The sequence below is a fragment of the Schistocerca gregaria genome, chromosome 3 (genome assembly GCF_023897955.1).
Source record: "Schistocerca gregaria isolate iqSchGreg1 chromosome 3, iqSchGreg1.2, whole genome shotgun sequence".
In the NCBI taxonomy this organism is placed as follows: Eukaryota; Metazoa; Arthropoda; class Insecta; order Orthoptera; family Acrididae; genus Schistocerca; species Schistocerca gregaria.
This window is the reverse complement of record NC_064922.1, coordinates 542,813,644-542,832,514: the sequence shown is the minus strand read 5'-3', so window position 1 is coordinate 542,832,514 and position 18,871 is coordinate 542,813,644. Positions and strand designations below refer to the sequence as shown.

Here is an 18,871-nt window from a genome sequence, read left to right as displayed (position 1 = left end):
TCTCCATTCGTCCCTCCATTCACGCCTGTCGCGACACCACTGGAGGCGGGCTGCACGATGTTGGGGCGTGAGCGGAAGACGGCCTAACGGTGTGCGGGACCGTAGCCCAGCTTCATGGAGACGGTTGCGAATGGTCCTCGCCGATACCCCAGGAGCAACAGTGTCCCTAATTTGCTGGGAAGTGGCGGTGCAGTCCCCCACGGCACTGCGTAGGATCCTACGGTCTTGGCGTGCATCCGTGCGACGCTTCGGTCCGGTCCCAGGTCGACGGCCACGTGCACCTTCCGCCGACCACTGGCGACAACATCGATGTACTGTGGAGACATCACGCCCCACGTGTTGAGCAATTCGGCGGTACGTCCACCCGGCCTCCCGCATGCCCACTATACGCCCTCGCTCGAAGTCCGTCGACTGCACATACGGTTCACGTCCACGCTGTCGCGGCATGCTACCAGTGTTAAAGACTGCGATGGAGCTCCGTATGCCACGGCAAACTGGCTGACACTGACGGCGGCGGCGCACAAATGCTGCGCAGCTAGCGCCATTCGACGGCCAACACCGCGGTTCCTGGTGTGTCCGCTGTGCCGTGCGTGTGATCATGGCTTGTACAGCCCTCTCGCAGTGTCCGGAGCAAGTATGGTGGGTCTGACACACCGGTGTCAATGTGTTCTTTTTTCCATTTCCAGGAGTGTACATTGCGCGTAATATGTAGAAGTAGATTTAGATTTTAGAGCTACATCTCGGAAACCGTGACGCTAGAGCCCGGTTACGCTGTTTGACCTCAATCGTGTTGTCCATGTGGTTCCAGATGGGACACGGAGAGGGCGCGCGCCCGCTGTGGCTGTTGCTGGTGTGGCCGCTGCTGCTGGCCGCCCCGGCGCTCTGCTGGAGGGACTGGCGCGACAGCGACAGCGACAATGACGTCATGCCGGCCACGGGGGAGCCCGATGACTACAACGTCTCCACAGCGTACGCTGGTGAGTCCTCACAGAGCGTCTGCAACTAGTACAGTGTTAGCGCAAAATAACGTGGCTCCGGCGCACAAACGCTTTACCTCCGTGAGCGCTGGACGAGTCCACCCTGTTGTCCCAAAAGGGGCGGTCGCCGAAATTGATAGTCGTCTGCCGACCTGTGCTCTTGCTGCGTTCCCGTAGGTATCTATTCACTACAAAGTATAACACCGCAGCCTCAGTGCACCACAGGTGTAAGGAAAACTCTTCATAATCAAGTACATGTAATTACTTGGAGGACCTTTATGTTTGGTGGAGGAGACAAAGAAGCAAAAATACTATTAGAAAACGCGCTTGAGAGGGTGGCAGGAACCGCTATCTGTTCCAGTCGGACAATCAAAAAGAGTAAAGGACAAGAAGCGAAACGTACTTAATGTTACCGTCCACAGATTTTATAGGAGGACCAGGAATTTGAAGGACTGTTTAATGGTTCGGATTCAATGGGATTGCAATGAATGACAACATATGTAGGGAAGCGCCTGTTATTGACAATTAAACCACACAAATAATATACATATTCGCCCGTTCGCATGCGAGACGCATGGACCCTGAGGAGACAGCCGCCCGGCCGAACGGTTTTTCACAACTGGTCTCCGTCTCGCCTTGATTTTCACCTGCCTCGAGATGACTGTGTGTTTGTGTTGTCCTCATCCTATCATCATCATCCTCATTCATGAATGTGGCGAGTTTGGACTGAGCAAAGGTTGGGCGCTGCCAACCGCGCAGTTGAGAGCCCCCACAAAACTCATCATCATCATCCCTCTCGCCTTGGCGAGTGTCCCGTTAGCCGTCCTTGGAGGGGTGGTCTTGGCCATCGCCCCTGAGGTACAAATAACTCGAGAGAGGGCACTCTCTGCAGCGACTCGGTCGAGTGTAGGGACCGAACATTTACTAATACTTACAAAAGCTTCATTTGCTTCAACAAATATGCGAAAGTGAGAGAAAATAACTGTATTTACGTAATACCTGTGAGCAGTGTGACAGGAGACTGACAGAATTTCCACATTCTTTGTTTTACATTGTCAGTTTCACAGTAAGCGTCATTGTCCGTCAAGTTACAATTTAACTCTTTTTTTTATGGGAGTTCCTTCTGGTAGCACATCGTCCAGTTTTGGTTTATCCATTGTTTATGCGACTATTTCTATTTCGGTACTGCAGTGACAAACTATAAGTCAACGGCCTTGCCGCAGTGGTAACACCGGTTCCCGTCAGATCACCGAAGTTAAGCTCTGTCCGGATGGGCTAGCACTTGGATGGGTGACCATCCGGTCTGTCGAGCGCTGTTGGAAAGCGGGATGCACTCACCCCTTTTGAGGCAAACTGAATAGCTACTTTATTGAAAAGTAGCGACTGCGGTCTCGGAAACGCGTGAGGCCGGGTGAGCGGTGTACTGATCATAGGCCCCTTCATATCCGCATCCAGTGACGACTATGGGCTGAGGACGACACGGTGGCCGGTCAGTACCGTTGGGCCTTTATGGGCTGTTCGGGAGGAGTTTAGTTTTTAGTGAGAAACTATGGACATACAACGTAGATATTTGTCACATTCTTTCACTGACATCACCTGTTCATACGATCGCTTGATCGCAAAATAAACCTTTTTAAAAAAGCTGATAAAAATTCTTATGGAACCGTCCTGAGACAGTCTCCCCTCCTTCCAGTCTGAGTATGTAAGCGTACACCAGATGTGGACCGAATCCAAAAAATAGTATAGACGGCAATTGAGAGACGTAATATACCAAATAAATTAATAAGAAACGGTGCTCAGACACCCCATTGTGCACTAAACACGCAAGAACACTGTTCCAGAAGCAAGGAAAAAGCGTTCCAAATTTAAGAGAACACAACATTTCAAAGATTGACGATGTTTCAGTGGAGCTTCAAAGTTACCGGTAAGTTCAATGCGAGAAGATTTTAATAGTTTCCACAACGAAACACTCTGGAAATACGGCAGGAACTCCACCAGAGGTAAGACCGAATCGAAACCATTATTGCGCTATAGCAATAGTAACGTTGCTGAGCACATGACACTTAAGCGGGGTTGCTAAACACAGTTTCCGAAATTTGTTTACCATAAAAGATTACGCACATATTCCAGAATTCGAATCTATAACTGGTGCCAAGATGAGCAACTTGGAATTAGATATCAATTTAGCAAAGCAGCTTAAATCACTTAATAAAGGCAAGTCCTCTGGTCCAGGTTGTATACCAGTTAGATACTTTACCATAATAGACAAGAGCACGCTCGACGAGGGATCCGTACCTAAAGACTGGTAAGTAGCACCGATCACATCAGTACTCAAGAAAGGAAGTAGGTATAATGAGATGAATTGCAGAACCATGTCACTGATGTCGATTTCCGGTAGGACTTTGGAACATATACCGTGTTCCAATACTATGAATTACCTCCAGGAAAACTCTCTCTTGGCACAGTCGCCAATTATTCAGGAAATTTCGTTTTTGAGAAACTCAACTACCTCTTTATTCCTACGAACTAACGAATGTTATAGACGGCGGATCTCAAATTCTGTTTTTCTAGATTTTCAAAAGGCTTTAGATTCCGTTCCTCACAAGCGCCTTCTAACCATATTGATTGCTTCGGGATTATCTTCTCAGTTGTGCGACTGGCTTCGTGATTTTTTGCCAGAAAGGTTGCAGCTCATAGTAACTGACGGAGAGTCATAGAGCAGAACAGAAGTAATACCTGGCGCTTGCCAAGAAAGCGTTGCAGGATCTCTACTGCTGCTGATCAATATAAACGATTTAGGAGACAGTCTGAGCAGCCCTCTTAGATTGTTTGCAGATGGTGTTGTCATTTACCGTGCAATAAAGTCAACAGAATATCATAGTTGTAAAATGATTTAGACAATGCTCCTATATAGCGCGAACAGGGTCAATTGATCCTAAGTAATCAAAAGTATGGAAGGCGGCGGCGGCGGCGGCGGCGGATTTCAATCCCATCGCAACAAAATGCTACGTGGCGTAAAGTCATTGGACAAAGCACTATGCGATCCCTTGCCTAATGAAGTTCAGTTGCGAAACGTAAGCCAAGTTATTAAACAAAGACACCGAATAGATCCCCTGTGATACACAAAACAGATCAAGACACTAATACAGAACGACGAAAAATGCAAGCCATATTTGAAAGAAGACAATTTCCAAAATTAGTCACGGTTTACGGATCCTCGAAGCTTAGTGCGGACTTCAGTGTGACATTCCTCTACTTGTTTCCCCAGCGAAACTTTGCCTCGAAATCCTGCAGATAATCAATGGTTCTGGTTATGTCTGTAGTGTATCAGCGGCAATTCACAGTCCGTACCTTCGCTATATGATAGCAGGAGTAGTAATGTTACGAGCGACAGCGCCACTTACGCCGATTTACTAACACGGTCTTCTGAAATATTTTCATCAAAGAACATGCAATAAATATCCCAGAATTCGAATCAAGAAAAGCTGCCAACATGAGCAGTTTGAAAATAGATATCCTCTGTGTTTAGCACCTTGAATCAATTAATAGAGGTGAGTCTTCTGGTCCAGACGGTATTCAAATTAGATTTCTTTTTGAGTATACTGATGAAACAGCTCCACGTTGGCAACCATGTAATACAGCGAAGAAATCGCTCTATTGACATGAAACCACCACAGTGTATCCACAGGGGATCACAATTTAAGTCCATTTTTTGTAGAAGTCCAAATCACTTCTCACACATTTCACCACAAGCGGCTTCTAATCAAATTTCAGACCTATAGAGTATGCTTTCTGCTACGTTTTTAGATTAAGGAGACCCTCTTAGAAAGGTCGTAGTATGTGATAGGGATCCGTCCGGTAAAACCGAAACCTTATGTAAAGGCTGCCAATGAAGCGTTATGCGCCTTCTTCCATTATTAATACATACAAACGACTTTGGAGAAAGTCCGAGCAGTTCTCTTAGATTATTAAATGTACATGATGCTGTCGTTTACTGCCTAGAAAAGTCATAAGAAGGTTAAAACGAATTACAAAATTATTTAGACAGGCTATATGTAAGGCGTGAAAAGTGTCAGTTGACCCTAAACATTAAAAGCTATGACGTCCTCCATTTGAGTAGTAAGAAAATTCCAGTCAGTTATCGTCATATGTTGCATCCTACAAATTTCAGTGTTGTCGATCAAATACCGAGCGATTAAATTTATGGACAGTTTAAACAGGAACCATCATACAGTAAATATTGTGGGCAAGGCGATCCAAATACTGCGTATGTGACATACATTCCTCAAAATAATTAATTTAGTTGCGAAAACTGTTATAAATCACAGGATAAAAAAGTTTTACTTTAAGCCCCGTCAGGGTCTCGCAAAGCTATTCGAAATGTCTTTCAACTGCTTTTTACTTTTTAGGCAATTTACTCTCAATTGCCCAACTTCCACATATGTTCACATGCTCTTCAAGGAGTTAGTCGCTATTTCTAAGAGTAACCGAGCGATATCTGGCAGTGTTATTGCACATACTGGATTCTTACTCTGGAGGACGCCGATTCAAATTCCAGTCCCTCCATGCAAACGGGAGTTTCGCGTGATTTACTTCCAGAAAAAGCTTGCGGCAAATGCCGAGATCGTTCGTTCTAAAAGAACTTTCCTCGCCCATCCTTCCTGTACAAGAGTTTGCGCTCAGTTTTTAATGACCGCCCCGTCGGCGGGAAGCGAAACCCTATTTTCCATCTGCGTCTCTGGCACCGCTCTTCCTAAGCAGTCACATGCAGTTACAACGTCCCTCTCTGACTTCAAGGCCGCAGTTGGTACATAGATTATTTTTAGTGGTTGATATCGAATCTGAAAGCGAAAGATTGTGTTTCCAAAAACACATTTCTACACTTCGTTCGTTACATTTCTTACTCCTCCGAATAAAGAATTTCTAAATGGATTTCGTATCATCAGCGTTGCCTTGAAAGTACTTGTGGAACAAGTTTTATGATCTTACCGCCATAGCGTGCTGTGAAAGAAAACTTTTTTTTATATATTGTCAGATGTTTCAAAATTCCGGACAGTTTCTTTATTAGCCTCTTAACCTCCACAGTGCCTTTGAATACTAAATTTAAAATTGTGATTTCATTATTTTTGCACATCATTGTATATGCCATTCTTGAAGGAAGGTTCGACATAAGCTTGGGCCAAACACTTCGTCACAACTAGCTCCTATCGTTGTATAAATTCGGTTAACTAATGTTCGTATCATAATTCAGATTCATCTACGCCCTGGGTGAAGATGGTGTATCTCTACGTGTGAATGATTACTAAGGCAATCGTTCGTCATTTTTTCGTAGGGAAAGACTTAAGTTGACTGATCGCTTTCCTAAATTGTCCACTTTTCCTTCCCCATTTTAATTTTTCGTGTTCTACCTTTTTTTTAAAGTTCCAATGGCACGTTATGTTAAAGGACATAGCCGCAGTCTTTCCAGGCTAGTTACGCCCCTACTGTTATCGACGGTAGGTTCCTTCATTTTGCCGTGATAATTTCGCACATAGCCACTTAGAGTAAACATCATTTCGCGATGCGACGCTGTTTTCAACAATACATTTGTCTCCGCAGATGCTGTTGCTTAGCAGCAGTTTGACGCGAGACTATTGGCGAGCAACATGAGTGTACCTGTCTGCCAGCAAAATCTTAAGAAAAGCGTGAGATGCAATAAGAACATGGCGTAGTAGTAGCAATTAGAAGGTGAGACATCAACAAACATTTGAGTTCCCCAACCGATGACACCTTAAACGGAAGCGTCAGATCGACTGCACATTTCTGCGGGTGCAGAATATAAATTCTCACAGGTATGTCAGATACATTCATTGAAGACGGAGGTGTTTGGCACAGGAACTACATTCACGATACTCGGAATCTGATTTTGCAAACCATTCATCTAGGCTGTTTATCTTCTGGCTTGTCTGAGGCAGATGCCCGTTCTCCTTCGAAGTTACAACGCCAAGTGATCGTATAGACATCATTCGAGAACTAGTGTGTGTGGCTACAGTGTTTTCAAACACAAGTTTTCTATGCGCGTAACACTAGAACGAACACATCTTTCTAAGTCTTTCTAAAGATCAAAGCCGACGAGTGGCATCGGAACGTGCGCTTGAACAGTGACGTTCTGTGTGACGTCATGAGGTTACGAAGGAAATGAGGTAAGCGGCTTATTATTAAATGTTATCTGTTGCAGTCTTTGTAACTTGTGTAAACTGTGCAATTTATTGCAAAAATGACGTCGTACGTCAAAGAAGGCGGATGGAATAGGATCGTCAGTAACTTCCAAGAATGATTGCCCGTGGAAGTCGCGGGGTCCAAACCATACATATCGAACGTGTGATCGTAAATCGATCATGCGACTCAGTTTGCGGGTGTTGTGATCAGTTAATTGTGATCGTCATTTTTATCTGTTTTGCGTCGTTCCCTTAGTTGCTCTAAATTACATACCTCCGCGAATTATTTGTGAGTTGCTGGGGAACCCCAGACGATTTATGTCGTTAGTGAGTGGGATGTCTTGTGTTCTTGACGTTTCTTCGGCGGATTCTCTCACATGGAAAAATCTGATTCCATGTTTATCCACGGTAGAAAATTGTTCGACTTTCCAACGCAGATATGGAGCACTACCGGACGAGTAAAGAAGGGACTGTGTAGACTGTGGTGGTGCGACGTGTGTAAAACTTCGTAAGAACAGCTTCGATGCTGAAATAGCGCTACAGTTTCATTGCGGACTGTGCGAAAAACGAACGAGTATCAGGAAGAATACATGGTTTGATCCTTCCAAATCATCCATCAAGAGCACCGTAACGGACTTCCATATGAAAACACGACGACTCGTAAGGTCAGTCGTCTCCTTTGCAATTAAAAGTATTTTTGTAACGCTCTTATTTTGTCGTTGTTGCACTGGGCACTGTATCATACTCGCAACACCCACCACCGGAGTTGCATGATAGATTTACAGCCGCACGTTCGATATGTATCGTTTGGACCCCGCGACTTCGATAGGCAATCATTCTTGGAAATTACGTTCTGCTAATCCCCTTTCTTACGATTATAGATGAATTTTAAACATTAAGCTGTATTATTGTCAAACTAATTTGACTTTTAGAAATGCGATTTGAAATTTCTCTTTCTGCTTACAATGAACTAAATTAGGTGGATTAGCTATCGTCTTCGTGCCACTGAAATTCTTACGCTAAATACCACTAAAACTCGTCCACATGTTCTTGCGGTCTCGTCTCCCTAGTACTGAAGCGGTAAAGGTCGCTCGAATTCTAGCCGCTAATATGCGGATACCTCTTGCTGCCAATTTTGGCGATGAATGATGATACACGCAACAGGCGTGACACCATAATCATGAGCGTTTAATGCTGACTTAACAAATGATACTCATTACCAAAAGTGACTTCTTATCAATATTAAACTACCTCTTACGCAATTGTGTATTCCTGATCTAACACAAGAAGTATTACTCATTTGCTCTGAGAAGACTTTCGGAGCAGCGTCTGATAGCAGTAGCAATTTCGATAGAAATCGAGAGGCAGTGTTTGACTTTAGACAGATACTCATTTCTTTGCTGTCATTACCAATTTTAACTTTCAGTGTTGTGTGCAAAGTGCATCGTCATTGAACCCGTCAATGAAGTTAAACCATTTCAAATCCAATTACATACCGGGTGGACATAATCAAAGTGCAGCTGCTCACGAAGGTCTAGTGTGGGCTGTAATTTAGGTGTGGTAACGAAACTAGACAGATATGTTAATGCGTTAAAGTGGAACCGATGTACGCTGAAAAACAGATTACTTCCAATTTTGTCCGCCCTGTGCAAATCGGGCGCCATACACCATTCCTATGACGGTATGACTTACACGCTGTCATTTGACAAGTCATAATACGAGTGAACAGTGTGGTTATCAAGAAGAGACAGTGCGATGTTAGTGAAACGGTTTTATATGAAGGGCAGCAATTACAGAACTGCATTGAGAGAATATTACCGATTGAAAGGCGCGTGGAGGGGCCTGGTGTCATTAAATGGCTTACGGAAAATAACAACGAAATTCAATTATACGGGTGGGAATAGTGTGGCATCTGGAAGAGGAAGGCTTCCAATCATTGTGAAAGTTACTGACGAGGTTGTTGCTGTAAATGACATCGCACCAAGTGTCAGGATAGTGATTGTGCAGTGCAACAAGAATTGTCCAGCCCATAGTAAACAGAACGGGAAGTTTTGCTATCTGTTTACACTCATACCGGTACAAGATCCAGGTGGAGAAGCAACTGAAACCTCATGATCCACAACAATCTTCTGAATTCGCTCTTCCGCTTCTGGCACGCATTGAAGTTTGACACAGGGCCGCGAAATATTCTGTGGAGTGATTAGTCACATTCTACACTACAGCTTGTAGTGAATACACCGAATTGTGGGAGTTGGGGTACTGTTAAACTGCGTTTTGTGTACGACGAGCCGCTGCACTTGAGTTAAATGACAGCACGTTTATTTTCGGTGCGTTCTTCTTTCAAGAGAATACACCCAGAGGGCCCGTCAGGTGTACCGTGACGTCTTCATGTTGTGGAGACCTCCTTGTACAGCATGTGATTCCTGCTTTGCAAGAGCGCAACTGGGTGGACATATCTCTTTTTCTGCAAGATGGGGCAACACTCAACCAGTGAAAGATCTGCTTAATGCAAACCACCGCGAACGTGTTATCTCAAGAATTTTTTTCAGACGCATGGCCTGCAAGATCACAGGATCGGAATCCGTATTATTATTGACTTTAGGGATATGTAAAAGAACTAGTTCAGCACGGAAACGTTCGGTCTCTGCCCAGTCTGAAGGCCAGTATACAGGAATATGTCGCTCAGATTGCACTGGAATTGCTGCGAGCTGTCACATCAATTTATGGATGCAGCATCTCGTCGACGTCTCCCATGCTTACTACTGCACAAACTGTGTAAGCTGCGGTTAATGACAAAATCAACATATCGCCTTTCCCATTTGCTTGACCTTCCCTGCCCACGTCCAGTTCCTAATCCATCACTTACGGAAAAATTTCTGTACGTGTTTCTTGCATTAACAGCGCCAGATCTACACTTGGTGGCCAAAATTGGAACTACTTTTTTCCATTCTAAATCGGTTCTGCATGAAAGCATTAGGATACCTACCATGATACGCTGCCACACGATACGAAAAGCCAATATTGGATATCTGTGAGTACCCATACGTTAATTATAACCACCTGGTGTAAAATGTCTAGCTTTTACAGTTCGCGTTACGCCAGCTTTCGCTTACAAGGACGTAGACGCGCAAAACACAGCATCGTCTGCACAAAACTGTCATCTCAATTATTACTTTCTTTTCGGGCACCAGCAACCCCCTCGTCACCGAGCGCTCTGAGGTAACTATTCGGTTATACCGCCTTAGTTAAGCGCCTGGTATCAATAATTAAAACAGAGTTTCCCATAACAGCGAAGTTGTTTCTTGAAATTAGTCATCAACTTGCTCTTCTGAGTTTGACATTATTTTTGTTTACTGCTACCTACGTAGGAGGAAATATTCCTACTGATAAAATGCATCACGGCTCACACGCAGATATACGTGTGGTCATTCTTCTCGCTTGTTTCTTTAAAATGGAATGGTAGAGAGAACCTGAAAGTGATTCTGTGGACCCTTCTCCCAAATACAGAATAATCATGTCAGTGTAGGCGTTATCTTTGGAGTTAAATCGTGGACCTTTCTTGCTGTCAGGTGACTGCGTTATCATCGTGAAATATGCATACGGACAACTAGTACGCCAAAACACGCTCAGAGAATTACTATGTGCGAACCTAAATATTTACAGATTCATGAAACGTGCCCCACGGTTCGTGTTACGCACGTGTTGACTCCGTGGGCTCCATGAACAACCAGAAAACCGTAAGAACACTCTGTGGGTCTGTTTCTTACTTAGATTGCTCTAAGCTGCGTATCGTTTCTACTACTTCCACCACTGTAATCTCTCGAACATTTGAACCGACAGAGAAGCGGCTTGGGAAGATATCTACCGTGGATGTTTTGATTCTACAGCTTCGTTTGCACTGGTCGTATCGACGTTAAACACTCCAGAGGAGTTGAATTATAGGCAGTTACCTTTCTGACGTGATCACCTCCACTAATATTCGGGGAAGACGCCGGATACATTGCACATGTCACGATGACTACCCCTAAACCACTACCCACAATTCCGTGAGGATAGCCGGCAAGACGCACATCTCTCTTCCGATTGATTCTCAGATGTGCCCATCAGGATTAAATTCAGGTACCCGGAGCAAAAACACAAACACGCGCACACACACACAGATTTCGTAAATCTTGCCGCTGTTGGTCTTACCCTAACTGTCACTTTCTTCTCTTCTCGCCGACAATGTCTCCTGTCCACGTGACCATATCAGCGTCGGAATTCGTCTTGCTGCAGGTGTTTCTACGGACAGTTGCTCTTGGAATATTCTGGGACAGCTGGGAAGTCTACAGACAAGAAATAGAAGTTAAACTCCATTTAGCTACATTCTTCAATATGTATGGAAACTGAGACAGCCTTTCCATTTTTGGGAACCACTAATCCACGATACCGGATTATTAGTGGAAATAGCCTTCTCGCAAACAGGAAATTGTTAGAAGAGACAAGCTGTAAAAAGATGGGAAATTTCTCTAACTCCAGGCAACAGCATACTATAAACGGAACGAAAAGAAGGAAGCAGACCAATTAACTGGTGTGCTTGATTGAGAAGCAAAGAAAATCGTTTGAATTTCGAACGAGTTAGAGGAAAATATTATGCTGAGAAAGAATAATAGTCAATTCAAGACATGCGCGGAGAAACGGGCTAATCCTCAAGTGTAAACGCTTAGAGGTAAAAGTTGCCATCTGTTGCTGGGTACGCGCGACTAACAAAATTGATATTGATCTCACCCCTAAGTGATATTTAGGGGTGACACCAATGTTTCCCGTACCGAGCAATAGATGGCAACCCTTATCTCTAAGCTTTAACATTTGAGTGTTAGTACTTCTTCCGCGCATGTCTTCAATTGGTCCCAAGGTTTCTAGGGATTCGTTGCAAGTGGCGACACACCCTGTAAACCGCAGTGCTCCCCACCGTGTCCATAGCTCTCATGTAAATGTCATCGCTTGGACCCCAGGGGTGCGTGGTCTCCAGTCCATCTGTTAAAGCCGTATCTCGCGATGCTACGGAATGTATAATAAGCCAATACTCTGCAAGTCTCAGTTCAACGTAATGGAAGTCAGAGCTTGTTGTTACCTAACACGGCGGCGCAGTGCTGCGCCGAAGTGCGCGATGAGACGAAACTAGTGATTGAAATGTGCGAATGTTCCCAGCGAGAAAGCGAGCGTGTGAGGTGGAGTATGTTGTCTAATCTGGGAGTGTGCCTCCACGACCGAAAACAGTCCACACTGCCAAAAGTGCGTGGTGGCTCCACTCATCTACCTCTGTTACGTCTTTATGGCGGAGGTTACCCTATTCACGCAATATCAACGCGAAGTCGCGGAGGTAAAAGTCTCATTCCGCATTCTCGTAGACAACACACAAAATTTGGTTTCAAATAGCTTTTCGTAACGGCCGTCGTCTTATTGGGAATTTTAATAAAAGTGATTTATGGTAATTAAGTCTTCTGTGTGAATCCTTGTACATGAACATCTTCAAGTAATTAAGTATCCTCCCTTTACAAGGGACTGGGCTATACACGCTGTGGGACCTGTCCACGGGTGTGTTACACATCGCGGAAAAGTATTGTGAGCGTCCACTTGCACGTGGAGCCTGATTTTGTAATATATTTCTTGACAAATGACATTAAATGGTTACCACCTGTTGAGGAGACTATCTTTAACACCACTGAACCAAAGATGTTTGCCTGAGTGGCACAATCGATTGTAAGTAGGGGCGCGCGAAGCGCATTAGCAGTTGCCTGTCCTGTTAAACGTAGGATGTAAGACTAAAAGCTAGTGGCTAGCTGTGAGAATTTAACTGTTGGCTTATGGACACAGCATAATACAGTTTTGCAAGGTAATTAAATTTTGTATATTTAGTTTTAAGTATGCAGCGAACAATGTGGGTCTTGCTATTTTACAGTACTGACCCCTCAATGTAGGAACCAAGTTTTCGCCATCAGGTTTACTATATAGGTTGATTAGGTATACCCGATTTGTAATATTTGTGTGTTTTGTAATCCTTAGGCAAACTAGTTCAATTTTGGAATCTATTTTGTTAAACGATGTTACACTTTTTGTCATGTAACAATCCAAGTGTGTTTACACTCCTGGAAATGGAAAAAAGAACACATTGACACCGGTGTGTCAGACCCACCATACTTGGTCCGGACACTGCGAGAGGGCTGTACAAGCAATGATCACACGCACGGCACAGCGGACACACCAGGAACCGCGATGTTGGCCGTCGAATGGCGCTAGCTGCGCAGCATTTGTGCACCGCCGCCGTCATTGTCAGCCAGTTTGCCGTGGCATACGGAGCTCCATCGCAGTCTTTAATACTGGTAGCATGCCGCGACAGCGTGGACGTGAACCGCATGTGCAGTTGACGGACTTTGAGCGAGGGCGTATAGTGGGCATGCGGGAGGCCGGGTGGACGTACCGCCAAATTGCTCAACACGTGGGGCGTGAGGTCTCCACAGTACATCGATGTTGTCGCCAGTGGTCGGCGGAAGGAGCACGTGCCCGTCGACTTGGGACCGGACCGCAGCGACGCACGGATGCACGCCAAGACCGTAGGATCCTACGCAGTGCCGTAGGGGACCGCACCGCCACTTCCCAGCAAATTAGGGACACTGTTGCTCCTGGGGTATCGGCGAGGACCATTCGCAACCGTCTCCATGAAGCTGGGCTACGGTCCCGCACACCGTTAGGCCGTCTTCCGCTCACGCCCCAACATCGTGCAGCCCGCCTCCAGTGGTGTCGCGACAGGCGTGAATGGAGGGACGAATGGAGACGTGTCGTCTTCAGCGATGAGAGTCGCTTCTGCCTTGGTGCCAATGATGGTCGTATGCGTGTTTGGCGCCGTGCAGGTGAGCGCCACAATCAGGGCTGCATACGACCGAGGCACACAGGGCCAACACCCGGCATCATGGTGTGGGGAGCGATCTACTACACTGGCCGTACACCTCTGGTGATCGTCGAGGGGACACTGAATAGTGCACGGTACATCCAAACCGTCATCAAACCCATCGTCCTACCATTCCTAGACCGGCAAGGGAACTTGCTGTTCCAACAGGACAATGCACGTCCGCATTTATTCCGTGCCACCCAACGTGCTCTAGAAGGTGTAAGTCAACTACCCTGGCCAGCAAGATCTCCGGATCTGTCCCCCATTGAGCATGTTTGGGACTGGATGAAGCGTCGTCTCACGCGGTCTGCACGTCCAGCACGAACGCTGGTCCAACTGAGGCGCCAGGTGGAAATGGCATGGCAAGCCGTTCCACAGGACTACATCCAGCATCTCTACGATCGTCTCCATGGGAGAATAGCAGCCTGCATTGCTGCGAAAGGTGGATATACACTGTACTAGTGTCGACATTGTGCATGCTTTGTTGCCTGTGTCTATGTGCCTGTGGTTCTGTCAGTGTGATCATGTGATGTATCTGACCCCAGGAATGTGTCAAAGTTTCCCCTTCCTGGGACAGTGAATCACGGTGTTCTTATTTCAATTTCCAGGAGTGTATAATAAAAAGCATTGACTCCCTTAGGTTTCTCAGGGATAGCCATTTTCATGCCTTGCTGTAGAACGAGATAATCATTAGAAGTTCATAGTCACAATCCCGTTATGCTGGGCTCCATTTGTTGATTTAGAGTTATTTATGAAGCAGCAATACGCGTTATTAAACTTCTTAACTTTTGAGCGGAATAAAGTAATAATAGGTAGTCCTTTCAATTTTATATGTGTAGGGAATTGTTTTAGTGCTTTACTAAAGTCTCTTGTCGTTTCATATACATTAACTCTCACTCATGCAACTGGAAATAATAATCATGAAATCACCAGTACCACTAGTGACCTCCTCTAGAGACATATCAGGATTTCAAAGGAATTGTGGTAATACTTTCAGGTGAACTAAAAGACCAATAAAAAGAAAAGAAATTATATTAGCCCATTGGAAAGCCGTACACAACCAATTGGCGTCAACGATGAATTTAATCTGTAACAGCTCGTAAGGAGAGCGTTGCAAGACAAGTTAAATAAACATCATATTCCTGTTATTTATTTATGTATGTATTTATTTTATTTAATTTAATAGCACTTATACCGAAATCGTCTGCCACTGCTACTAAATGTAGTTAATGTTCCATAAAAGTAATTAACGACAGAATGGCTTTCGTTATACTGGTCAACTGCTTGGATAATCGCTCATGTATTTGGCGATCTCGAAGCGAGCTACATACTGCAGGAATATCACCAACGTTTCGTCGCAAGTGTGTGGGGCGCTTCACAGTGTACACCCAACGTAAAGTGAAAGTTTCAATCTGGGTTTAGGGAGTAGGATATCAACGGACGAAAGGAAGCGGTTCTCTGGTATGCACCCGAATGGAGACAGTAAAGTTACTGAACACTACATTCATATAAGATACGATTCCCATTTGCCCCCTGACTAAGTCCCAGGTCATGTTATCCTAATGCATTATTTGGCAGTTTCCAAGAGCAGTTGATTGCCTTTGCCCCTCTTCCCACCCTGAGTCAAGTTATCGGCGTCTCTATCTTTTGGTTCCAACGTCCTTAGTTCGAGTTGCTTTTATTACATGCGACTTATAATATTAGAATCCCGGCTCGGTAGGCAAAAGCTTGGAACTATTTACCCCATCTGAGCACTCTTACCGGACGAACTCATTTTCAACTCGCAGTAGTATCTTTACTTGCTTAAGAGTTTTGCCGAGACACTCTCATTGTGCCTTTATAATAATCCCTCGGGAGAATGAGTAAGGCAAAGGATTTAGCTTCTATTCAAACTCGGGAATGTTACCGATACGGTACTGTGGGTGGAAATGGGAACAGGTAGGATAAGCCTGTGCTGTATTAAGGACTTCAGTCGTGCCTGACCCTGGAGAGCTTAACTGATGGCTACCCGTCCTCGGGTATGCCGGGAGGCTTATTTTGTGTACCAAATAGGTAACGTTTAATCTTGCGTTCTAAGCACTCTGGGCAAAAAACATTGCTCACACCCCTTCGCGGGACACATCACGATAATAGTGTGTAACATCGACTCTACCCTTGATAACTACGTCAGTTCAATGAGGTGCCCTCAGTTTTTTTTTCTTTTCAGGTATGCTGCTTAGATCCCGTAGATCTGTCAGACCGCATGTTATCTTCCACGTTTCACCCGCTGCCTGTAATAATCACATATTTCTGTTGGATTGAGATAGGGTAATTTAGAGGGGCTGATCGAGGTAAAAAAGGGTGCTGAAGAGTTAGTCTTGTCAGAAATGTGTGCCTGCAGCTTTGTGAAGACAGCTCTTTTCTTCAAAGACTAGCGTATCCATAGAAGAAACGGCAACACTTGCTTAACGAGAGCGTTCAAATAGACATCCTAGTTCATGTTCACGGTCACCTTAGTGTCTGGGCCCAAGCCGTGGTACGAAAATCACCTGCCGAATATCACAGAACCACCCTCTCCCAAACTGCGCCCGCCACACACGGTGAACTGCTACACGCATCATTGGGTCGACCGTTGCCCTCGACATGTGGGATGGTTTTAAAAGAAGCGATCACTACTCGTCGAACCGCACTACGCACCTTCAGTCAGCTACTGTCCACTTTCTGTGCTATTTGGCCCACTGAAGACGGACAGCTTTGCTTGATTCCGTAAACCAGAGTTCCCAAATCTTTTTGCCTGGTAGACTTCGTGCCAATTTTTTCCGTTTTGGGTAGACCCCCTGTATATATTACTGAATCTCACGATTTCATGAACTTCAAATGTGTTTTCACAGCTGACACAGAGCTACTCCGTTCAGTAGATGTAGCTTTAGAAGTGTAGAGTGAAAAACTTTTAAACAAATACAAAGTTATGTACATCGCATACTATAGACGACACAAAATGCAAATACAGTAAAATTAATACATAAATGCTTGTAATTTTAGGGACGAGCCTGACGCTTCATTCCCACATTTTCAATATTTGGATTCAATTTAATTACGTTAAAGTTCAAACCTTCTGTCTGTGATTTCCATTCGGGCTTTTCTTCCTCTTTTTGTAGAAAATTAGCAAATTGCACGAGGTATGGAGATGGAGAAGCTATCAAAAATATTATAAAAAATAATTTGCTACTTTTTCTCCGGCATTCCCAAAAAATATGACACAGCCTCATTTCATATGTTAACAAAGAGATGGACTTCTTAGTTATGGATTGGCAGAAGTGGGTAGAAGACATTTTAGGCCCACTCATGTTTTGTATCCTACGAACGCCAGACTCAGATGTAGCACAGAATCATGTGTTTGTAGCCATGGCGAAATGATTGTGGACCCGTGTTGTTGCGTAGCAGATAGGTACATCTCTTGATGAGGGACGAAGTGGTTTTTGGACCATCACGGCCAGCGCCAGATACTGTTTCCACTCTTCGGAGAAGGTCGGAGAGTATTACTTTACGGAGAAAATTAATAAGCTCACTGGATGTTGCGAGCAGGATAGAGAGAATAAATAAATGCTCCACCCTCTCTTAGCTGAGGAGACAAACGGCGACATGGGGAGGTAGCTTCGGGTCTGTGAGAAAATCAACCCGGAATTTTGGATGCGACCTGCCTAAATTGGTTTCACTCTCGTGTACCTTCATATTTATGTGATTTAGCCCAGTCCATTTTCGGTGACATGGACCCATGGCAGGTTGCAGTCGATGTAGACCACTTCGGCAGTCACTGCTGTAAATAAAGGACTTTAGTGTGAGGTATCTCTTTACAAAAAGTCCTTTGAATGCAGTTCGCTTCGCAATGTCTGTTTGGAAGCAGTTTCAGAGGGAGCTGCATTCAGTCAGCAGCGAATCCTGTTAAAGTTTGATATCAATCGTCGTTGGTAAGGAGTAACACTCGTGTCTGGTCGCTGTCGATTAGGGTCTTTCTACAACGACCTGAAACGTTGATTCCGAACGTGCCTCGCAACTTCGGCAGCGTCGCGCGAACTATCACTTGCGGCCGTAGCAGGAATCCTTGGGCAAATTAGGGGACTTACTACTCAGCAGGTTTCATTGTAAACGTTTATTGAAGGACCTGGCTTCTCTGTTACACCATCAGTTATGACTAAATGAGGCTCGCCAGCAAAGCGACGTCTCTCACACAACCAACATATTTGGTGCTCCCGTACAGACGTCCGTGGACTCCCGTGATGAATTAGGATCAGCATTTCCCGCAGGATTAAAATTTTAATTCATTAATTTGAGTTGTTTCAAATAATTAATTAATTGCTATTTTTCCGTACTTTTTATTTACCTTATTAACCTCGCAGTTACCATAAATTTCGATACGGATAAAAATGAATATGAAAAACACACACAGTAAATCTGGGAATCGAACATGAGCCCTCCGCTACACAGCTAGTTTGTCATGGTCGTTCTGCAAGTGCCCCTTTTTCTAAAGACCGTTAGTCCTACTGCTACGTAAGCGGCCGTTACAATTTCTTTTCTGGATTTCTGGGAAATATGTTTGTTTTTAGGCCCGGTGGTGGTGGTGGTGGTGGTGGTGAAAAATGCCCAATTTTCGGTTCACTATCGATACCGTCAATTTTGAGCCGATTGCGTCATAAATTGTAATGCTAGTTTTGTCTAAGACCGGATGACAGCAATTCAAAATATCTTCGGCGTCCTTCCTCCATTCTAGATTGTACAGATATCACCTGTCA

The 18,871-nt window shown here is 44.7% G+C and overlaps 1 protein-coding gene across 2 annotated transcripts in view; it reads left to right on the top strand.

Moving 5' to 3' along the window:
• Positions 1-18,871, top strand: part of LOC126354118 (uncharacterized) — a 515,275-nt gene that overhangs the window by 182,402 nt on the left and 314,002 nt on the right. For both annotated transcript variants that reach the window (XM_050003514.1, XM_050003513.1), the window contains one exon: positions 809-977. In XM_050003514.1, coding sequence (XP_049859471.1) covers positions 809-977 — 169 coding nt within the window. The remainder of the gene's footprint in view (positions 1-808; positions 978-18,871) is intronic.